The 24,045-nt window shown below is 39.5% G+C and overlaps 1 protein-coding gene across 1 annotated transcript in view; it reads left to right on the top strand.

Moving 5' to 3' along the window:
• The window catches only part of GOLGA1 (golgin A1), a 2,378,923-nt gene that overhangs the window by 664,931 nt on the left and 1,689,947 nt on the right, over nt 1-24,045 (top strand). The window contains exon 8 of the mRNA XM_044058132.1: nt 6,745-6,914. Within this exon, the coding sequence (XP_043914067.1) occupies nt 6,745-6,914 (170 nt within the window). The remainder of the gene's footprint in view (nt 1-6,744; nt 6,915-24,045) is intronic.

Raw genomic sequence — 24,045 nt, 5'->3', positions numbered from 1 at the left:
GGGTAGGGGCAAGGATTATCTTTTGTGCCAGGGTTTAGGAGAGTGCTAATGGAGGACCAGAATAGCTTTGGGTTGTTTTTATGATTTTTTTTTTTGAAGGTTCAAGTAGTATTTTTTCTTGCCTTTGGATACAAGTTTTTTTATCTGGTTACGAAGTTGCTTGTATTTTAATAAGTCTGAGTTGTTCTTGTGTTATACCATAGCTTCCAGGTTTTGTCCCTAGTTATTTCCTTAGTAGATTTATTTAACCAAGGAGCATGATTTGTTCTTATTCTTTTAGTTTGGGTGGGTACGAGGCTTTCTAATATTTTTAAAAAGTGGTGTTAAAGCAGTGCAGGGCATCATCTAGGGAGACAGTTTTTAGGTTATCCAAATTTATGCTTTTTAGGATATTGCTTTTCCTGACATGTTTGAAGTGATGTTTTTTGTGGAAGGGGGACAGGCTTGGGTAATAAGGCAGGAAGGTGATCTCTCGTAGAGTTAGGGAGGGTACCAGCTGATGAGACTTTTGTTCGGTCTGAGACTAGGATCCAGTCTAAGATGGTTCCTTCCTTGATTTTTATTATATCTAGTGGGGGTGGAGATTAGTTGGGTATAGTGAAACAGGTTAATATTGGTGGATGAAGTTTTTAAGGAACTGTTAGACAAATTAATGTTCACAAGCCCAGGATAATAATTCTCCTAGAACAGGGATGTTATTACCTCGGGAATGTATAGGACTATGATACATTTTTTAGAGTTGTTAACTTTTAGGAAGGAGTCCGAGATTTCAGCATTTAGGGGGATGTGGGGTGTGACCGGTAAATGGAAGTATGTTAAGAATATTAAGGAATTAGGATGGCAATGCCATCTCTTTCTTGTTGATTCTATCAACCCTTATTACACTATAGCTGGAAGGGAGAAATTCTGAGTCTTCTATAGCAGGCTTTAATCATGTCTCAGTAGTAGCTAGGATTTCTGTTGTATTATGAGCTAACCAGGCATGTAGGTTAGAGGTTTTATTGCAGATACTTTGAAGGTTTATGGTAGTCATGTGTAGTGATTTTAAGCAGTTTGTGGGGTTTGTTGCCATTGGGTGATTGGTGGTAGAAGGACCAGGGTTGGAATGGATGTCACCACATTGGGCTAATGTCAAGAAAATAAATGAAAGTTGATCAAAGGTGATTAGTTTGGAGCTGATATAGTGCAATAAAAGGAGGTTGTTATAGCTTGAAGTGTAAATCGAGTAGTTTGTGGGAAGGATATATATTTTTGAGCAGAGTAATGGAGTTGTATAAAAGAGATTGGGGTTTATTTCTGAATAGCTGTCAGTTGGGGTGCAAAGGGAGTCATATGCATAAGTGAGTTTGGTGAAAGTTAATGTGGGGTTGATTGATGGGAATTGTGTTAGAAGTGCTAGTAGTAACAGAGTATGGGATAAGTATAGTAGATGTGCAGTGGAGGGAGCCATGTCGATAGGTGGGGATGGTGTTAAGTGGAAGGAAGTAGAGACCTGGAAGTTGGCAAGTTCTATTGGTTAGTTGTTGGAAGGAGGTGTGGCTAGGGGATATAAATTTAAGGAAAGTGGGGGTGAGTGGGAATGGGGGTAGGCATTTCAACGGAGAGGCAATAGCTGCGAGCGGTAGAATCGCTAGGGCAGAAAAACAATCAGTGAGACCCTGAAATATTAGTCTACATTGTGAGTGCAGCAGTAGTTAGAAGGGATAGCTTGAGGGGAGTTAGCAGTAGATATTAGAATAACCCTGGCAAAGTAAGTGAAAGAGAAGGGGGGTCTGTAGCTTCTGAATACTTTAGCTAGAATTAGTTAAATGCAGAAGTGAAAGAAGGGATCTAGGGTAAGAGACACAACTGTAGTAAGTTAGACCTGTTTAGAGTGTGGATAAGGCAACCGAGATGACATGCACTTGCCACTACCAGGATAGAAACCTTTTTGTTTTTCTTTATTATTTTAAAATACAAAAGAATACTTAGTAACTCTGAGTGGGGATGGAATATTTAGGAGACGTACATAGAGCCTTTAGAGGTGTTAATGCTCCTGTCATTGGCTACTGTGCACCAGTCCTTGGATTGAATTGTATTGCCAAGAATGCATAATTTTCAGTCACATGTTCTCCGCAGGGGGATTCCAAATTCCTGGTTGTAGACTGTAAATTAAGAAAGAGAGAAGTAAAGCATAAAAAAGTAGAGTTGAAGGTAGAATTTACAATTGGAGAGATGCAAGGAAAGAATTAAGATAGGGGGCTGGAAGGAGATGTTAGGAGCAGCAGAAAGAAGAGAGAGGAATGACTGAAAGCTAAAGAGAAAAGAGCATAGGTATAGATAAAATTGTCAGATGTGGGGAGGGAGCACCAGAGAGGAGAGAGAGAAAAATGCTGAAAAAATTGTATTTTAAGCAGAAATGTAGCTAGTTTGAGAGCACATGTAGAGAAAAAGTTACATCATCTGCATTTTCTCATTAATTTCATCTTTGTACTTGTGAAATTATGCTTAGAGTTCACTTCATGAAATTTCTTTAATGTTTCTACCTTTGCTATTGAACTGTATTTGGTGCATCACCCAACTTGTTCTTAATGTCGTAATCAGAAGTTATATCCTAAGCCTTTACTGTCTTTGTATATTTTAAGTGTCAGTACTAAGGGGTAAAACCAATGAAGGATCCTGCCTGTGGTAATGAGGAAGGAGGGTCCTTAACTTTGTAATGACACTAATATTCCCATTAGGATTTATAATAGGGTAAATCCGTCTCTTCTACCTCATTCCTCACATATTATGTAACAGTTTTGAATAACTTCTGTCAAAAAACATAGAAATCAAGTTATCCCATTCAAGCATAAAACAAATCCTCACTAATAAGTCTTGAAATTTGCACTGTCTGACCCTTTACAATACTAATTTTTGGTGCATATAATGGCAACTCTCAATGTAAAAAAGAGTAGGAGTAAGTCTCATGATAAATCATAGATGAAAAACATCTTAAATTGCTATTTTTACTTAAATAAATATCTAAATAGTGATATGTAAACCTCAAATAGTGTGTAGCACTTTCTAAGTAGGACACAAAACACTCTAATTCATCTGCATAACCATTCCAAAAAATAAGAATGCCATCAGAATTCATCAGGTAATGCATGCACTCAGGTCTCTCAGCAACAAGTACCATTATGACGCTGTCATAGTTCGTGAATGACCTGAGACGTACCTCACTGGACTAATATGAAGAGAGACATGATTGAGCTCTCTGAGTATGCGTCCCAGACAGGTATGTCCTTAGCCTTGAGCAGCATTCTACCCTCACCTAGAATGATGCCACAGTATAAACAAAAAATGATTGATTTCAGTAATTGGCTTAGTTTTTTGGTGTCATTCAAAGGGGATCCAGTTCCTGTCACCCTGGGAAGCAATGGTCAACAAACCTCACTGCTTTGCCAGAGACAGTTTGCACCTGGCACCTCTAGGAGTTTGCCTGCTGGCAAAGGCACCTGCCTCCCCATAGTGTCTATTTTAGGCAAAGTCTGGAAAACAAATTTCCTAATGTGAAATTTCCCAATCATAAAAAAATAAAGGTCATGCTGTAAAACGCTAGGAGCTTAAACCAAAAAACTGCATATCCTGGCAGCACTTCTATCACCTTCCTCAGCATGGAAATAAGACAACTTGTCAAATTCTCTAAGGGCCTCTTTGAGAAAAACTTAGCTAGCACAGCTAAGGATAACCATAAGGCCTTTTACAACTACATACATAGCCTAAAAGGTAGGACCCAAGCATGTGCAGAATTAGTGACCAACAGTATCGCACACACTGACTCCACAGAGATAGCAAACCTGCTAGCAGATAAGTTTGGCGAAAATTTCACCCCCTATTCCTTCCAAATCTGTCACAAACCTTGCCCCAAACTTCCCCCTCTTCCTACATACCTGAAGAACAAGTCATCAAAACCTTGTCCAAGGCAAAAAATACAGCCTCTGTGGGACCAAACGGCATCCCAGGCTGGCTTCTAAACAGGCTAAAATAGCACTAGCATCACCATTAAGTACCCTTTTCAATCATAATCTAACTATAGGCTTTGTTCCTGCAGAATGGAGAACAGTAACACAAAGGTGGCTTAGCAACAGACCCGGGAATTACAGACCATAAGTGTGACTAGCTTCATTTGTAAGGCCATGGAATGCATCATTGTGGACCTCATAAATAAAGACATAGGCGACCCCCAAACCTTGGATCCTACCCAGTTTGGCTGTGTTAGGTAGATCCTGCCTGTTAAATCTTGTGGATTTTTTCAAAAATTTGACCAGGGCTAAATTTGACCAGGGCTATTGATGAAGGCATATCTGTGCACACAGCATACCCCAACTTGGCAAAGGCTTTCACCACAATCCCACACTCAGGCATTACCAATAAACTAAGCAAATTGAATGTAATCCCCTTTGTTGTAAGATGGATTGTTAATTCACTCACAAACTGGACACACTATCAAACTGGGCAACTACACATCCACCAGCAGACCTGTTACCAGTGGGGTGCCACAGGGGTCATTGCAGGGCCCCCTACTGTTTGGTCTATACTTCTCAGAAGTTCAGGTCAAAATTAAGGGGTTATGGCTGACCATGTTTGAAGACAACTGTAAACTGGGTGCAATTATTGAATCCCCAAATTATGTCACTATACTCCAGGAGGGTCTTAAGCAGACCAATGATTGGTGTTTTAGTCACAGTCTCAAACTGACTGCAAAGAAATGCATCATCGTTCCCTTCAGCACAAACAATGTCCCCTAACACTGTCAAATCAGCAATACCCTAAGTACCCACAAAGGTGTAAGGGACCTGGGTTCACAAGTTGACCACAATCTTTACTTCAATCACCATGTGTCTACTGTAGTAAGGAAGGCTTTCGATGTAGCACACTTGATTAGTAAAGGTATTGTCTTGACAGCAAAAGAGTTTATAACCCCTCTATACTCTGCACTAATCTGGCTCATAATTGAGTATAACATCTTGTTCGGCATGTACCCTACAAAGCACCTGCAGCAGTTGGAGAGACCTCAGAGGTTTCTAGCGAAGAACATCAAGAGATTCCAGCACGTGCCATACACAGGCCGACTAAAGACCCTGTCACTTTACTGTGCATCATATAGACTTCTTAGGGGAGACTTATGCCTGGCTTACAGAGCAATCTCAGACCCAAACCTAATAAAGTTGCTGTGTATCCATAGATCAAAAGAGACTAAGACCACCTGTTCCAGGGACCTAAATATGGCCTGCAACTTAATTGCTGGAGGGACAGATTGATCTCCCAGCAACTGCTGTGTCTTTGGAATATGCTACCTATTCATGTGAAATAGAGCACCTCTATAACACTGTTCAAAGGGAACCTGGTTGAGTGATTGGGGCACTGTAAATTCTTACTGGGAATAGAGCCCACAACCCTCCTGGACATGGGCATTCATTACTAGATGCAGCCTTTGGTATTAGCTAACATTTTTATGGCATTACGTTGGGATAAAACAGCTAGGGTTGAAATGATCTCTGGGTTGATACCCTAGTAATCTCCTCTGATCCAAAAATCGGTAATGTACTTGCACTTTAGCACAGTACTGTGATGTAAACACAAACTTATCCTTCCAAACAGCCAAAACAGTGTTGGCATAAAGGGGGGGGGCACAAGCTGCCCCCATAGCTATGCTGGTCTTTAGATGGAAACATTCACCTTCAAAAAATATGTAGTGATTTGACAAAACTACAAGTAATTCATTACCATAATATCAGTGTTAGAAAAAGTGTCAGAAATGGCCAACAAGTGTCCAACAGTTTCTAGACCATTAGTGTAAGGAATGATGGTGAATGTACTACATCTGTTGTAATAAAAATTACATCACCATTGTAAGGCACTGCATTCAAAGTGCCCAAGAGATGCCATGTATCTCACAAAATGCAAGTCTTGTTGTCCAGCATACACTTAAATTTTGTATCAATATAAACAGCAAGTGGCTCAGTCTTGGGCATTAGCAGCCACAGTCGGTCTTCGTGGTGGTTCAAAATTACTTTTATGAGTCGTGGGAATCCCAGAAATTGAAGGTGTCTAGGATGAAAAACCATAACAAAGTATAATGAATGATCAATAACATACTGTAAATACAAGTCCGTCGAGTCATAATCAGTTTTGGCATATGTTATGTTAATCTTGGATAGATGTCCTTGTCAGAAAGTCATCAAAACAGTTTGAAGGAATAGTCAACACTGTCCATCGCCACTCCACTGCCATTATCTGGCTTCATAACCCTAATGGCCCTGTTTTGATACAATTCCTTTAATAATCTCCTTTCTTGACATTATCTAAATAATGCCACTCCGAAAAATCTAGTTTGGGAAGCAGTCAGCCAAGTGTTGAGTAACTGTGTCTTTTGTATGTTTTGTTTGTAAGATTTACAGCTATAGGAAATGTAGCTTCTGTCATGTTTTTCTGATGCAGATTATAGTACTTCATTAAACTTGTAGGTTGCATAAGATATTTAATGGATAAATTCCAAGTTGATACTATAGCTACACTCTGATTTAGGCTTTCATTGATGGAAGTTCCTGCTTTAATTAATTTTTATAAAATTTAGCATGTCAAGTGATTAGCAGTTCTTTGAGAAAACAAAGCACTCACTTTCATTAGACTGATACGTAATCCTTACCAGTAATTGTCATGCTTGTAGTGAAAGAAATTTTGTGATTTTATTTGTAAATGTATCTTGTCTAATTCTAGCTCTTAACAAAAGAAGAAAGTCTAACAAAAGTGAACCGTGAAACTGAGCAGCAAACAAAAGAACTTGTACAGACCAAAGAAGATATGCATATGCAGAGACAGAGACTGTTGGAATTAGAAGACACTGTGGAGCAATTGCAGAGAAACATGTTAGATCTGACAAGTGAAAGGTACTTGGTGTGAATTCATATTTGGCTTTGCGGAGGCTGATGTGAATAAATAAGGAACACACATTGATATGGCTGCATGAGATCATGGGACATACTTCCATGCTGCTCTTTTTTTTCCTCATCTTCTATAACATTAATGTTTGGTAAATCCATGTAATTTGGTAACTAAAATGTATTACTGAAAAATGGTCTTGTATGCCTTCAGAGTACATGTGAGATTGTTTACACTGGAGCTTATAACAATTTTAAATTTATTTTACAAATGTTGGTATGGTAGCTAAGGTGGGATGAAAGGGCAGCTGCCACAGGCTCAAGCTGGTAGGGAGGCATGATGGTCACCATGGAAGAGTTGTAGATTGGGCACAAGGGCATTAAACAGCAGTCATTTAAGCCATTCAGCTGTTGATGTTTAAACAACTGTGCTTGTCTACATTTAGTGTTTGTGTGTGTGTGTGTGTGTGTGTGTGTGTGTGTGTGTGTGTGTGTGTGTACAATGCCTCAGTTTCTGTATACTGGTGGCTAGTGAGAACACATGGTGGTGGGTAGAGAATACCTCAGGCTTGGACACTGTACCTTGGTTGCAGGCGGCAAGGGCCTGAATTCCCTACCCAACACCATTTGTAAAATATTTGCAGATTTTTGCCTCATATTTGTTCTGTTCTGTTCTTCATAAAATCTGTGGTTTCTGTATTTTTGTTACCTTACACAGTCAGTAGTGCAGTGGTGCACTGGTAGCATTGTTGCTTGACAGCTACAGGTTCTCTGGTATGATTCTTGGCTGGATTGCCTTCTGTGTGGAGTCTGCATGTTCTCCCATCTTACAAAGACATATGTCTGGAGTGTTTCTCCCTGGGCCTCTGCTGAAAATTGGCTTTTGTTCCAAGTCAGACTTTCCTGTTTAACAAATGTTAAATAAATAAAAATAACAGGCATTTGAATTTCAGACTTCATATTCTTCAGAACGTACATGGTAACACAAAACCTTTTATTCTAGCAATTTTCTAAGTTTGTAACATGGGTATTTGAAATTTGTCCCTATTTTTGGGACCGTATTCCCCCATTATTGGCTTTGTCCAGGTTTTTTTGTGCTAAGGTTGACAGCTATGGTGAGAACTGAATTAACTGAATATGTTTGGGGGCTGTATTCCCCCGTTACTGGCTTTGTCTACGTGTTTTTTTGCTAAGAAGTTGAGAGCTATGGTGAGAACTGAATTCACTGAATATGTTTGGAGGCTGTATTGCCCCATTATTGGCTTTGTTCAGGTGTTTTGTGCTAAGAGGTTGACAATTATGGTAAGAACTGAATTCACTAAATGGTAGCCATTTAAGTTTCAGTCTTGCTTTCTTTCACAAAACAGATGATTTGGCATAGTGGTATGTTGCTTTGACTGTTTTGCACAGGGTCCTGGGTTCAATACTTGGCAGTGAAATGTACGATGGTAATGCAGCATTTTATTCTAGCAACTTTCCAACATTATACAAGCAACGTTTAAAATGTGTCCCTGGTTTTTGGGCTTTTGCCCCCGCCCCCCAATAAATTACTGGATGATAGAATTCATACTGTTCAACCCATACTATAGTGGCATACTCCAGCTCTCTCTTGGGTCCTCTTACAAATTCCTAATAGTCTTTTCTTTGATGCCAAGTAGCATTAGGATTCACCTTTCAGTAACGGTTTACAAATTGTCAGCTTGTCCATACCCTGAAACTATACCAACCCCAAAGTGTTCAGGACAGCCTTAAGTATTCATCATTTTGTAACAGCCTGGATTTGTAACTGTGTTCCATGCTAAGTAAGCTTAATATGATCATATTAGTTTTATTTTTTCCCATTGAATCTCTTCCACATATAGAGCTACTATGTGCTTGTATATAGCTATATACAATTGTGTATTCTGTTTTTCTTTTCATTTTTTTTTTTTTTACAATTTGAATAATCCTAAATTTGCAGCTATGCTTATATACAGAAACACTAGTACTGAATATGGAGTGACTGTGTATTTTTTAAGCATCTGAAAAGGTTGCAACCATAAGTAAGGAATTTTTGTACAAGATTTCATATGGCAGACCAAACCCACAGTTGCTGCAAAAAATAAACATTCACTGTATCACCAAAGTAAAGGGTCAGTGTTGTAGACTTTGTGTTTCATCTTACAGTTAAGGGTTTTTGGTTACAGAATTATTTCATTTTCTGCAGTAATTATTCAAAAATATGTTTTGATGGAAAATCACAGGAGAATTTGACACTACTTATATGTCTTTATTAGTGAACAGAGAGAACATTAGTATTCCTGAGAGGGACAGTTCATGATAAAGAGTGTATTACTTCTCCTCATTGCTAGTGTGTGATTGAAGAAAAAACAGTCAAAGGTGTCCTGAGAGAACATTTGGTCTAAAGTTGTGCAGTGACATAGAAAGATTCGTGTTGAGTTTTTTTTACATTTGTCAAGGTTCTTTACTTGCCCTCTGTCCATATTTGCGGTAATAGTATATGCGACATGCCATATTATTAGTGACTTTTCTGAATTCCTATTGCTTTTGTACTACAGTGTCATACTTCTCCGCTTTGGGAACTGCATTATGAATGTTTCAAGAAACTCAACAAAGGCAAGAAATACAGAAGTTTCTTGTCACAAGTTTAAGGTTGTCTGCATAAGGTAGTGAATGGCTGGGGGATGATTCCCACAAAATTAGCCCTGAGTTTAATGAAAGTGAGTGATGAACCGACAGAGTTTTAAATGTAGGATTATAGGTTGTTGTTGTATGTGTATTACCCATATGAATGAGTTGCTTCAGAAAATGTTTTAATGTGCAAAAGTTAGAAAGGTGAACTCCTGGGACAGAATAGGAATTTTTGATGTTCAGGGGATCTTGGTTGTTGAAAAAAATGTGTTGAATATGAAGGCAAGAGAGTTACTATCCTTTTGGAAAAATCTTCTTAAAGCATGTTTGGTAGTTGAACCCCCACCCAACAAACAAACTGTTGCTTAAACCATTTTATTTAGCCTGTGTGCTTGGTTATTTTATGCTAGAACTTATTTTGGTATGAGAGAAAATACTGTAATCTATTTCTTGTGTATACAAATTAGCACGTTACTTCAGCTTTGTATTTTCTTCTGAATTTAAGGAATTGTTAGTCCAGTATTTGGTTTTGTTTTGTCTTAATTTATGCTTTGCCTTTAGCTTTATTGGAGTAATTGGCTTCTTTCTCTCTCAAGTCTTCCTTTGGTGAGTGGAATTGAGTGGAAAGATTTTCTCTTGTAGTCCAAGTGAAGCATAATTAAAGTTGGCTAATGACCAATATAAAATTTTACATTACAGAATTGATAACTAGTCTAGACCTCATCTGTGGATGAAGAATTTACTTTTTATGGTGTCCAGATACCAGTATATGTGGAGGTTTAAGCTCTTTAGCAAACAGTTTTCTCATAAATGGCCTGTGATCACGTTTGCTGTTAGGGAGTATTGTTGCTTTTAAGAATCTGTTGCTGCTTTACTAATAATAGTCTGTTCTAAAATGTTGCAGGTTCTCTTTTTTAATTTCTCCAGATCTTTTGGGTTTCTAATACTATAGAACAGAAATAACAAAAATTAATGGAAAAAATAAGGTTCCAACAGTTAAAATCTCCAAACATGTATTTAAGTGCACGTAAGCGCTTTCATTCAAGAAAAATCCACATGAACCTCTTCAGACAATGACATACAGATAAAGCTTTGGTTTTATAGTCTATACATTTTCAATTAACCAATTGTTAAAATGGTGTAAAAGTTAATAATACGATGACGCCTGTTTAAAGAAACAGGTCTACTTAGCGATATTAAATAGCTGTAATAACATAATATAAGATTAAATTTACAGAATAACCATATTAATAATTATCTTTCAAGTGATTTTAATTTAAGAAAACATGACTAGGAACAGTTTTCATTTAGGCCAGGAAAAGAGAAGGCATTTAATTTAAGTTGCCACCAAAGCTCACTTATTTCTAATTCCAATGACCATGGTGCCCCTCTAATGTTTTTTATAACTTGATTGATTACTATGTATTTAAAGACATGGTTAGAGTTTTCTTCCACATGTCTAGCCAGAACATTATTTAAGTTCTTCTTACTAATACTAGATTGATGCTCATATATATGTTGCTTGAAATGTCTTTCTGCCTTAACTATGTAAAATGAGGTACATTGCTGGCATTGGCCCAAATAGATCACACCAGAAGTATTACAGTTAAAAATTCCCCTTAATCCTATGTCAAGCTCCACATATAACAAAAAAATCCCCCGTCAGGATGTATTTACAGTATGCAAAACGGCCACATTTTTTCATCCCTGTGTTCAATAAAGCAGGGGGCAAGGGGTGCTAGAGTAGATTTTTTTATTGTTCTACTCCTCCTAAAAATTATTCTAGGCTGATGTCCTACCTTAAATATTATAGTGGGGTCTTCCAAAGGTATGACCCAATTTTTGAAAATTAGATTTCTTATTTCTGATATATCAGTAGAATAATAATAAGGTTAGTTGCAAAATTTCAGAAAAAAGGAGGCGAAAGACTCGACTGCAAAACCACCTCAACTTTAATGTATAAGGATGACAATCCACACAACACGAACACGAATAAAATATTGCTAATCCCAAAACATGTTGTAATACTTACAACTGCATTAAGAGGTGTAACAGTATCATGTTCAGTACTTGTGGAGTTAGCAGACCTATTCAGTATAGGTACAAAATGGCCAATATTCTTAAGAACTTCCGCTGTCAGTCCGTCTATGAGGTCAGATGGATAACCTCTCCTCAGGAACATCTCTTTTAATTTGTTACACTCAACACTACAGTCTTTGTCCAATGACACCATATGGGCTGCCCTTATCAATTGGCCCTTCATAACTCTCCTCTTTTGATGATGTGGGTGGGCACTCTCATAATGTAGGAAGGTATTTGATTATGTAACCTTACTCTAGAGTTTTGCCAGATACCTGTGGTTTAATTCGTCCCTGGTTAAATAAACATCCAAAAATGCAACAGAGTGACTTAGCGATGGGCGAAAAACGTAGAAAGTCAGTAGTACTGTTAATGTAATCAACAAATTTAACTGCTGACTCCTCATCATGCTTCCATATCAGGAAGATGTCATCCAGGTATCGTGTATACCAATAGATTTGTTTAAATACAAGGGCATTTTCAAAAATGAATTGTTTCTCCCAATACGCCATGACTATGCTGGCAAAAGTAGCCCCACATGGGGACCCCATAGCCACCCCACTCTTCTGGAGAAAGAATTTTTTATCAAACAAAATGAAATTATTTTTCAATACTATGTCAATTAGACTCTCTATCAGATAAATCTCTCGATGATCATCCTCCTTCATAAATTATAAGTCAGTACCTCAACTGACACCTAGCTCCTGACGTATTACAGTGTATAGGTCTTTAACATCCATGGTAATAAAACTTTATCAGTTATAAAATGGAAGTTGATTAGGTTCATTAGGACATGAACTAAGAAAATATTTTAGGAGGAGTAGAACAATAAAAAATCTACTCTAGCACCCTTTGCCCCTGCATTATTGAACACAGGGATGAAAAAATGTGGCTGTTGTGCATATTGTAAATACATCCTGCCGGGGGATTTTTTTTTTTATATGTGGAGCTCAATATAAGATTAAAAGGAATTTTAACTGTAATACTTCTGGTGTGATCTATTTGGTAGTCACTGGGTGTAACAATTTCAGTGATCGATGCTACTTTTGTCTTCTTTTCTTGGACCACTATATCTGTTTTTCTAGCATCTATCTTTTGAACTGTTGGTAATGGGTGATCCCATGTGATATAAACTTCATCATTTTCTATGATGCTTTGTGGCTCATGCTTCCAGTGTTTTTCAGCCACTTCAGTACCATAATGCTTGCACAATCCCCAGTGCAACAGTCTTGCCACATTATTATGCCTTTCAGTATACAGCCCTTCTGCCATTAATATGTCACAACCAGCAATGAGGTGTGCGACAGTTTCCAGTTCTATTTTACAAAACCTACATTTGTCTGTTTCTCCCACATGTTCAATGGACTTTGTAAACCAGCATGTACATAGCTCACTATCTTGGGCTGCCAGTATTAACCTTTTATCTCTTGGTTTGAATTCGCCTCTCCTTAACCATTCCTGTGCTCGATCCTGATCAACATGAGGTTCTTCCAGAAGTTTTCTATAGTTGCAACTATATTTATGCTTTGTCCACATTTCTTGCCTTCTCAATATGGTCCTTCGCCTTATATTCTTTTTGTTTTTTGGCACATTCAGTTGCCATCTGATTTTTATGTATTTCTGGTTTAATTTCCATTCCTGCTTGACGTCGATATGCTTCTACTAAATTAAGCAGCGAAGTCATCTTAGATTTATTCTCTTCATGTTTCAAAACTTTCACTACATTTGTTTCTTGTGAGGTCAGCAGGTATGTATGGAGTCCTGTGATTGCAGATTTATGCAAGTAATCAATTTCAAGGAGGCCCATCCCTCCCTCGGAACGGGGAATGTATAATCTTGGTATACACTGATTTTTATAAATCATTTGGTGAGCATGAAGCATCCTCTTGTTTTCCTATCTAATCTATCCAACGCATTTTGGGGCCAGTAAATCACTCCAAAACTGTAAGTTAGGACAGGAAGAGCAAATTGGTTTATAGCTTGGATTTTGTTCCTAGATGTCAACACTGTTTTCAGAATTAAAAAGTATTCCTTTCTAAGTTTTATTCGCATTTGTTCATGTTTTATTGCTGATCCTTCATCAGTTCCCAAATATTTATACACTCCCGCTTGCTCAAGTTCTTTTTTTTCACATTCTTGTCCCAAACTGATGTTTTCCCTGCTTTAAAGGTTGCTTTTGCACACTTATCAAGACCAAATGACATTCTTATATCATCTGAAAAAGTTCTGACAACCTGCAGCTGTGCTTTCAGTCCTCATCTTATGAGCTATACAGTTTTAAATCATTGACAAAGAGAAGATGAGACGTCTTAAACTTTGTTGTTTTTTAGGAGCCAAATTATAGCCATGGCCTAAGTTAAGTAAACAGCTTAATGGGTTAATGGCTAGGCAGAATAGCAGTGGTGAGAGAGAGTCACCCAGGAATATCCCCCTTTGAATTTTTATCCCTGGGATAATAATCTGTCCTGTATCGTACCTTAATTGTAAAGTGGTCTGCCACTGTTTCATGGTTACTGTAATGTAGTCAATCAGTGTATTGTGTATCTTGTACATTTTTAAGCACTCTTTTATCCGTGAATGTGGGATACTATCAAATGCTTTTTTATAGTCAATCCATGCTATACTTAAATTCTTCCCCTTTTTACAGTTCTCTAGTATGACTTTATTTAACAACAAATGATCCTTTGTTCCATATGACTTTCTTTTGTTGGCCTTTTGTTCTACTGCCATAATTGAGTTTTCTTCTAAACGATTATAATAAACTCTGTCGGCATCAATTCCTGTGTATAGTTTATACGTTATTGGAAGGCAAGTTATTGGTCTATAATTTTTAGGGTAGCTTGCAGGTTCACTCTTAAGAAGGAGCATTGTTTTGCCTGTTAGCCATGTTGATGTCTGTTTGGGGTGCGCATATAAATAATTCTTACATATGGCTAAATCCTTGTGCAAAGATGTTAATACTTATAACCAAAAGTTAGGTACTGCATCTGTGCCTGGGGTTTTACAATTAGAGGCTTTTCTTATCTTTTGTCTCGATCTCTCTGGCTGTTACTTCATCCCATTTCATATCCTTCACCTTTAAACTTCTTATTCTTTCTTTTACTTCTTCTGTCCATTTAGCATCTATGTGTTTCACTGGATCTTCATAGATACTTCTCCAAAATGTATCTACTTCCTCTTTTTTTTGGCAGTCTTTCAATTCCTTTTATCTCATTTCCCAATTTTCTATAAAGCTTTTTTGGGTCATCAATAAATTGCTTATTTTGTACCTTTCCTTTATATTTATCTGTGTATCTTCAAAGTTCTTCCGTTTGTGCTGAATTTTTTAGTTTATTTGAGCTAGTGTATGATGGATCCTGGTCTGTTCTAATACTGTGCATTGCTTTAATCACATCTATCTTAGTATTTTTGTTGATATATTCCCTCTTCTATAGTCTTCTAAGAGTGATGCTTCCTGTCTGAATTGCTTTATAGTTTTCTCTATTCGATACTTTCATGATGGTATTCAATTTCTTCCTTTCCTTTCCCTCACTATCCTGTATTCTTGTGGTAGATCTTTATCAGTTATTAATTTGACAGCATAATACTATATCCTGTTTACTTCTGTTACATCACATGGATCTTTATGGACAGTTCTGATTACTGCATTCATTTGTTTTATTAAACTTCTGACTTTTTGGGTTTTATTGACCTTTTGCAATCTGTTTCTCTCATTGATCTTAATATGTTATCTATCCATGTCTATTAAATGAAGCAACTCTTCTCTTAGGTCATTTTCTTCCAAACTGTGGGCACATCCCTTGTTTTTTGTTTCCTGTGGGCATTCTGTAGAAAGTTCTATAGCAGCTTCCTGTGGCACCTTCTGTTCAATTTCATCCTGTGCCCATCTGTTGCTCTGTCATATGGGAACTCAGTGGCCTGTCACTCCTCAACATTGATTGCATCAGAGTTTCCACAGTTTTCTGTTCCTTTCCTTGCTGTCTAGCTTCAAGTGAATGTTTATACTGATTTCCTGTGGAAGGCTCCAAAGTATCTTGATATGGCACCTGACCAGTTGTTTCCTGTTCCACTGGTTTCCCCTTAATTTGAATATCCATCACTTTATCCTGTTGTTGTGATTTCTGTATTTCATTTTCTACACTGAATCCTTCACTTTGTAGGTACTCCATAACTTCAGTTTCTATTTCTTTAGTCTCTCCATTACTAATCTCCTTTTCTACTTTTCCTCTGGTTTGCAGGTTCTCTTGTGTGGCCTAGTTGTTGGTGGTGTGATTTATGACAGCTTAAGGCTTATTATTATTGTGTTCTGTAAGCTATTATGAGGCTTAAGCCGGTCAGCATTTAAGTTTTGTAATGCCAAGAAGTTTTACACTTTGATCTTGTATGTAATTAATTTGTTAATGAAGGAAGAGGGGTATACATGACATGCATGCAGAGTGAGTTGTTTATACTGTGTTATAGGCTGACACTCCATCTGCAACTAATTTCCAGACTTGTGCCTGTTAATCATTATGGGTTCCAGATTCCTATGGTCCTACATTAAATTGACTGGATACTGAACATGGATGGGAGGGATAGCTTTTATCCTGTTTACATAAATTTGAAAACTTCACCAGGCTGCACTATTGTTTTGAGCATGGCAGTGTCATTTTGGGAGATTGTGTGTATTCTGTGGAGGAGGGTACTTGACACTTGTCCTCTTGGCTTCTTTGTTTTGATGCAGTGCAAGACTGATTTTATTTGAAAGATAAGAATTAAATGAACTTTTTGCCAGGCTTCTGACTACTAAGAAATGTGGGTTAGCATTCTCCTGTGGGGGTCTGAAGTCTCCAAACATGGACTGTGAAATTTTATTTTGCAGGTTGTTGAGCTGAACCAGAAGGGTAGTTTTACTTTCACAATCTAACTACAAAATACAAGTAAAACAGAAATGACAAATGTACTCATACATTGTTTGTACAACATTGGCTTGAATTTGTGTGTCAGTACTTTTGAACAGTATGAAAAGTGAAGATTATAATGGCATTAAGATTTCTTAACATTTGGTATTAATAGTTCTTAGTTCTATTGTTACCACATCAGAAGATTTAGTATTGGTATTTAGTACTGGTATATTAATAGTTCTTAGTTCTATTGTTACCACATCAGAAGACAGCCCTGTGTAAATTCATTGTTCACTTTTACAGTGACACTGAAATTGCTAGGGAAATGGTGTTACAGAGATAAGTTTCAAGGCCTGAAATGGAAAAGGCTTTGAATGGGCATATAATGGAATGATGAAGTAAGTTGAGTTGTGATGATGCTGAACTTGATCGCATATAGACTTTTGTTGATGATGAATTAATTGCAGTATTCTTGTATGTATTTCTACTTTTAGGTTTGTCCATAAGGATATGCAGTGAATTAAATTACGTAATGTAAAATATAAAGTGCCAATGAGGTGTTCTGCCCTCGGTACAGTAGGAAGCTTATTAACTTCAACCAAAGTGTTGCATTTATGCTGGTTTGTTTCTGGATGGACCTGTGATGGGAAAACACTGTAGATTTTTTTTTTGCTGATCATGTCACAAGCAACCAGTAGCAGGGCATATTCAAGTGTTCACATAAGAACAGCCATTTTGCTAATAGTTCTTTAGCACTGTTAAATTAAGTACTCCAACATTATATACCATGTAGATATTTAGGTCAATGTTCTTTGAACAGTCTTGTCAATAGAAATGAAGGTCAGTGCACACTATAGCCGTACCCCCAAGTATGTAAGTACATTAACAGATTCAGTCGTGTTACTTTCTAGTTCTGTTTTACAGCAGCTTTAGTTACTCATGCAAAACCTTCTGTGTTTCATGAACAACGCTGATTTATTGTTACTCATAGGAGAGTACTAGGCTATCGACCTGGAGGTCATTTTAAGCCTAGCCGATTCATCTCAATGTAATGCCATAGAAATGCTAGTCAGTACCCAAGATTGCATTTAGTGATGACTGCCCATGTCCAGGAGGGTCATTGGTGCTGTCCTCAGTAAGAATTTACAGTGCCCCCATCCACCTCTCCATTTTCATCTTGAACAGTGTCATAGAGGTGCTGTGTTTCACATGGATTGGTAACCTGTTCCAAAGATGCAGCTGTCGCTGGGAGATGAACAGGACATGCTGGTGGGACAGATTTAAGGCAGAGGCAATGATGTTCTTCATCTCACATTGCTGCAGTCCTAACACTTGGGTAGCCCGCTGTCCAGTCGGCCCGAATACCAAAGTATAAGGCTGACGTCGGTCAAGGCGCATTTGTCTGACATCAGGACGTCAGGGTACAAATGCGCATGACCGACGTCATATCCTCAGTCTTTTTTGCCGCATGGTCCGATGCAGAAGCAGTATTGCGAGTGCAGGTTGGCGTTCTGAAATTTTCTGAAGTCGGAGTTTCAGACCGAATCAAAGTTGGCTAAGTACCCCGTTGGGGAATATTTTGGTTTTTTCTTGCCTCAGTATTTTACCGGATGTCAGAAAAAGTGAATAACTGTATTTCTTGTGGGAAACAGATACCTTATAGAGATTACCATACCTTGTGTATACCTTGCTTAGGGCCTGAGCACGACGTTGTTGGCTGTCGCTCTTGTGCTAGATTTAACAAACGCACTATTAAGAGAAGATTAGATTGTGCCAGGTTAGTTTTTGGGAAGCGTTGTAATTACAACATGCCGTCGGATGCTCCGTCGCCCGCTTCGTCTAAAAAGCGCAAGGACAAAGCAGCGAAGCCTAGGGTGGAAGAACCGTCTGTCCCGGACGTCGGTTCTTTAGAGGGCTCGGTGGAGCCGGTGGTTCTACCAGAAGTTCCTTTGGATTCTCAGGGAGAGACTTTACTGTTACAAGATGTGTCCTCTCAGGAGGTAGGCCAGGCTGAAGGGGCTTCTCAGGTAGCTGTTCTCCCTCCCTTCCTAAGGTGGTTAGGCCCTCCCTTCTGTTTCCAAGGCTTCTTCTAGAGGCAGGCCAGGGTTAAGTTCAGTAGGGGTGTCGCTTAGTTCTTCAGGGTCTCTGCCTAAGACACATATGCTTAAAATGGCAGAAGATTTGATTACTATGATTAGAGGTTCTATGCCCCCCCCTGATAAGAGGCCTAGGGTGGAACCTGAGCTTGAGAGTTTTGAGCAGTGCTCGGAGGCTTCTGAGTCTTCGGCTGAAGACTTGCAGGAGTATCCTCCTTATTCTGATTCTGATGTAGATGACTCTACGCCTTCGGCTTCTCCTCCTGAGGATTTTTCTTTTTCAGAGACTCTTCATTCCATGAGGGAGCATTTTAAATGGGAAGGTCAAGATTTCTCTGATTCCAGGAAAAGGCTTAGGGAATTTTTGTTTCTACCCCAGCATAGGCCTTTAGCTATACCCCCTGTTCTGGATGTGGTAGAGGATGTTTTTGCAGAGGCTTCCCTGAACCCTGATTCTTTGCCTCCTGCCCCAGTTAAACCGGATAGGTATTATAGGGTGCCTGAAGCTCATAAGTATCTTTTTAAGAGTCCTAGGGCAGACCCAGAAACTGTTTCTCAGGGCCCTAAAGGTGTTAAGGCTTCTGTTGTTAAAAATCCTGTTCCTTCTGCTAAAGAGGCAAGGGCTTTGGATAGATGGGGAAAGAAGGTGTATACTTCCTCCACTTTAGCCACGAGGGCTTTGAATTGCCAGTTTTACATGTTGAAATACCAAAATTATCTCCTTTCACAATTGAAGTCTAAGGTAGATGCTCTGGCGGAAGGTATTGAGTGTAAAGAATTGCAGGATTTAGTTCATGTTTCTGAACAGGTGGGTAAGCATTCCTTGCAATGTGGTTTTGATGCTGTACAGGCCTCTTCGAGGGTGGCAGCCACTGGTTCTGTTCTTCGCAGGCACGCCTGGCTGAGGGATCAGAATTTAGCTGAACATGTAAAGACAAGAATTTTAGATGCTCCTTTACAGTCTGATGTGTTATTTGGTGCGCCTGTGGAAGCAGTTTTAAAGAAAATGGAGGACAAGGCTAAGTCTATGCAGACTGTTAAAGATTTTTTGCAGGTTCAGCCTCCAAAGTTTAGTAGAAATTGGCCTACTAAGGGGTGGACTTATCCTTCTTATGATTCTCAGTCTAGGGGTAGATCTAGACATGGTAGGGGCAGAGCTCAAGGTTCTTTTAGGCCTAGAACAAGGAAGTTCGCCTGCCCAGTCTTCTGGTGAGGGCAGGGGTCAGTCCTTTCGTAAGCAGACCCAATGACTTGCCTTTTCAGCTGCCAGAGCCTTCTCGTTTGGCAGCACCTTTGGGAGGAAGGCTGGCACTTTTCAAAGAAAATTGGAGTGTTATTACCCAAGACAAATGGCTATTGGATATCGTTCACCACGGTTACAGGTTTTATTTCCATACCTTGCCTCCTTTCAAAGGCATGCCAGACATTCCTCCTATACAAAGAAAAGAGGCTCACAAGCAAATTTCTCTGTTACTCCAGATAGGGGCCATTCAGCCGGTTCCTGTGCCAGAAAGGGGCCTAGGATTTTATTCTCGCCTGTTCCTAGTACCAAAAAAGGGGAACACGTGGAGACCAATTTTGGATTTGTCTATCCTCAACACTTATCTGGACATTCCCAAGTTCAAAATGTTGACGTTACAACAGCTTTTACCTCTGCTGGGCAAGGATCACTGGATGGTAACTTTAGATCTCAAGGAGGCTTACCTTCATGTGCCTATCAGTCTCAGTTGCAGGAAGTATCTGCGTTTCCGAGCTGGAAATTCCCATTATCAGTTCTCTGCATTGCCCTTTGGCTTATCTACTGCGCCCAGAGTATTCACAAAAGTTCTGGCTCCAGTTGTAGCTTTCTTCAGGCTAAAAGGAATACAAATCTATCCTTACTTGGACGACTGTCTGATTCTGGCTCAAGAAAAGGACGAGCTTCTTCAGCATCTGGAATATGTGATAGCAGTGCTAAGATGCCTGGGGTATTCTGTGAACGAAATAAAGTCCAGTCTAGTACCCTCTCAAGACATGTGCTTTCTGGGTGTGAGACTGAATACAGCAGCCCAGATGGCCTTTTTAACCCCGGACAAACAAAAGAATCTTTCCCTTTACTTCCATCAACTGTCTCTTCAGTCCGGGCTGACTGCAAGGACAGTCCTTCAAGCCTTAGGGTTCATGGCATCTTGTATTCTGGTGCTTCCCAATGCCAAACTGCATATGAGGAAGCTACAATGGTATCTAAAAAATGTATGGACACAGCACTGCCAGGATTTGGACACTGTCATTCCAATAATACCTTGCATTTAAAAGGAATTTTTGTGGTGGGCTCAGGAATGTCACCTAAACAAGGGACTCTCTGTGACCTGGCCAGAGGCGAGTCAGATTCTAACGACAGATGCCTCAGACATAGCTTGGGGAGCTCATCTGAATGGAAAGTGGATACAAGACAAGTGGCCTGCCAGACTACAGCATCTACATATCAACATGAAGGAGATGTTAGCAGTCCAGTTTGCATTAATGGCTTTCAAGGAGTTACTTCTTCCAGGGCAGGTGTTGATTCTAACAGACAACACAACTGTCATGTGGTACATCAACAAGCAAGGGGGAACACATTCTTATCCTCTATGCAGGCAAGCAATGATTTTGTGAGAGACTGCGCTCAGCTTGCAGCTAACTCTTCAGGCAAGGTTTCTGCCAGGAGCACAGAACTCCTTAGCAGATGTGTTAAGCAGGCAAATCATGGATCCCCACGAGTGGAAACTGGATCTTCATGTATTTCGAAAATTGACAGTGTCATGGGGAACTCCAGACATAGATCTGTTCGCTTCTCCACTAAACCACCAGCTGCCAAAGTTTTGCACGAAAAGGTTTCATCACACAGCTTGGAAAGTGGATGCTCTTTCGTTCGGTTGGGAAAATCTTCATGTGTATGCCTTTCCACCTCTGCCTCTCCTCCCAAAAGTACTCCTAAAGGTCAGACAAGACAAGCCAAGGATGATTTTGATAGCTCCAGATTGGCCTCGGCAACACTGGTACCCATTACTGAGGACTCTGGTAAGGAAGCCTCCATGGCCTTTACCTTTAATTCCACACCTTTTGTCTCAGAGGGACGGTCATCTACTCAATGTCAAGCTTCACTCTCTTCATCTAACAGCCTGGCATATTCTGTTTTGAACCACAGCAGGTCTCAACTTCCTCAACAAGTTTTGAATGTGATTATGGAAGCCAGAAGACCTAGTACACGTAAAGTGTATGCAGAAAAATGGAAGAGATTTTTATTTTGGAGTGCAGCAAAGGATTTGGATGTTTCTGAGCCTAATTTGAGTGTGGCTCTTCAATATCTTACTGAATTATTGGACAAAGGTTTGTCTTTCTCTTCCATTAAGATTCATGCTGCAGCAATTTCAGCTCACTATGATTGTGACCCACCATTGTTTTCTCATCCTTTGTTCAAGCAATTTCTTAGAGGGGCAAAGAATATAAGACCCCACGTAGAGCTCCTACTCCTGCTTGGGACCTCAATTTTGTGTTGGAGAAACTTACTCTACAACCTTTTGAGCCTCGGCTACTGCTGAATTGAAATACTTGTCATGGAAGACTGCTTTTTGTTGGCCATTACTTCTGCAAGAAGGGTTTCTGAATTACAGGCCCTTATGGCGGTTGAGCCTTTTGATTTTTCATAAGGATAGGGTATCATTACGCACTAATCCTTCATTTATGCCTAAGGTGGTTTCTAGTGTGGCTTTAAACCAAACTATTCATTTGCCTACTTTTTATGCAGATCCCCAAAATAGGGGGGGAAAGATTTTGCACACTTTAGATGTACACAGGCAGTTGCGTTATTATTTAAGCAGGACTAGGGATTTTAGGCAGTCTCAGCAGTTGTTTGTTTCTTTTGCTTTGAGTTCTCAGGGCAAGCCTGTGTCTAAACAAACTATATCTAAGTGGATTGGGTTTTGCATTGCATTCTGTTACTCCCATCATGGCAAGGAGATTCCAGCTGGGATTAGGTCTCATTCCACTAGGGCTACTGCCACTTCAACAGCATTTCTAAGGGGGGTGGCAACTAAGGATATTTTGGAGGCAGCTACTTGGAGTTCAGTGCATACTTTCTCCAAGCATTACCACCTTCCTCTCTATTCTAAATCCAGGGCTGGTTTTGCCACTGCTGTGCTGCAGGGCATTTTGGCAGCTCCTGCTTCATTATAGTCTAGCCATCCTCCCTTACCTCTGCTTTGGGATTCTACCCAAGTGTTAGGACTGCAGCAATGTGAGATGAAGAACATAGTACAGTTTTGTACCTACCATAAATGTAGATGTTCAAGATCCACATTGCTGCAGTCCAATTACCTCCCTCCTTCCCTCTGTGTTTAGGGGTGGTTGTGTGGGTGGGGTTCTATTTTTGTAAATTTGTATATATTGTACATATATTAGGTATAGGAGTGTTTGGTGTTTTTTGGTTTTGGCCTTATCTTTTTAGGGTCTTCTGACATCTGGGGCAAGAAAAGACTGAGGATATGACGTCGGTCATGCGCATTTGTACCCTGACGTCCTGATGTCAGACAAATGCGCCTTGACCGACGTCAGCCTTATACTTTGGTATTCGGGCCGACTGGACAGCGGACTACCCAAGTGTTAGGACTGCAGCAATGTGGATCTTCGAACATCTACATTTATGGTAGGTACAAAACTGTACTTTTAGGCCCTTGGAACTGGTAGTCCTAGACCCATTTTGATTTATGGATATGCAGCAAGTTCATTAGGTTTGGATACTCTGTAGGCCATGTATAAGTCTCCCTAAGAAGTCTATACGGTACAGAGTATAGTGACAGTGACTTTAGTCAGTCTATGGAAGGTGCATGCTGGAGCCCCTTGATCTTTCTTGGTAGAATCCTCTGAGGTCTCTCAAATTGCTGCAGGTGGTTAGTAGGGTACATGCCAAAAGGGATGTTATACTCATTTATGGGCCAGATAAGTGCCGAGTATGGAGGGGTTATAACATTTTTCTCTTGAGGTGATGCCTTTACTAATCAAATCTGCTATGTAGAAAGCTGTCCTTACTACAGTAGACTCATGGTGGTCGAAGTTAAGATCGTAGTCAACTTATGAACCCAGGTCCCTTACCACTTTGTGGGTACTTAGGGTATTGTTGTAGATTTGATAGTGTGAAGGGATATTTTGTGCTGAAGGGAATAGTGATGCATTTTTTTGCATTCAGTTTGACACCGTGACTAATACATCAGTCGCTGGTCTGCGTGAGACCCTGCTGGAGTATACTGATATCATTTGGGGATTCGGTGATTGCACCTAGTTTGCAGTCGTCTGCAAAGTTGGTCAGCCACAACCCCTTAGTTTTGACTTGAACTTTTGAGAAGTATATATCAAACAATAGGGGGCCCAACACTGACCCCTGTGGCACTCCTCTGGTAACAGGTCTGCTGGTTAATGTGGAGTCACCCACTTTGA

Source organism: Protopterus annectens, chromosome 16.part0, assembly GCF_019279795.1.
Source record: "Protopterus annectens isolate FY-2018-M chromosome 16.part0, PAN1.0, whole genome shotgun sequence".
Taxonomy (NCBI): Eukaryota; Metazoa; Chordata; order Ceratodontiformes; family Protopteridae; genus Protopterus; species Protopterus annectens.
This window is presented reverse-complemented; position numbering and strand designations above follow the sequence as displayed.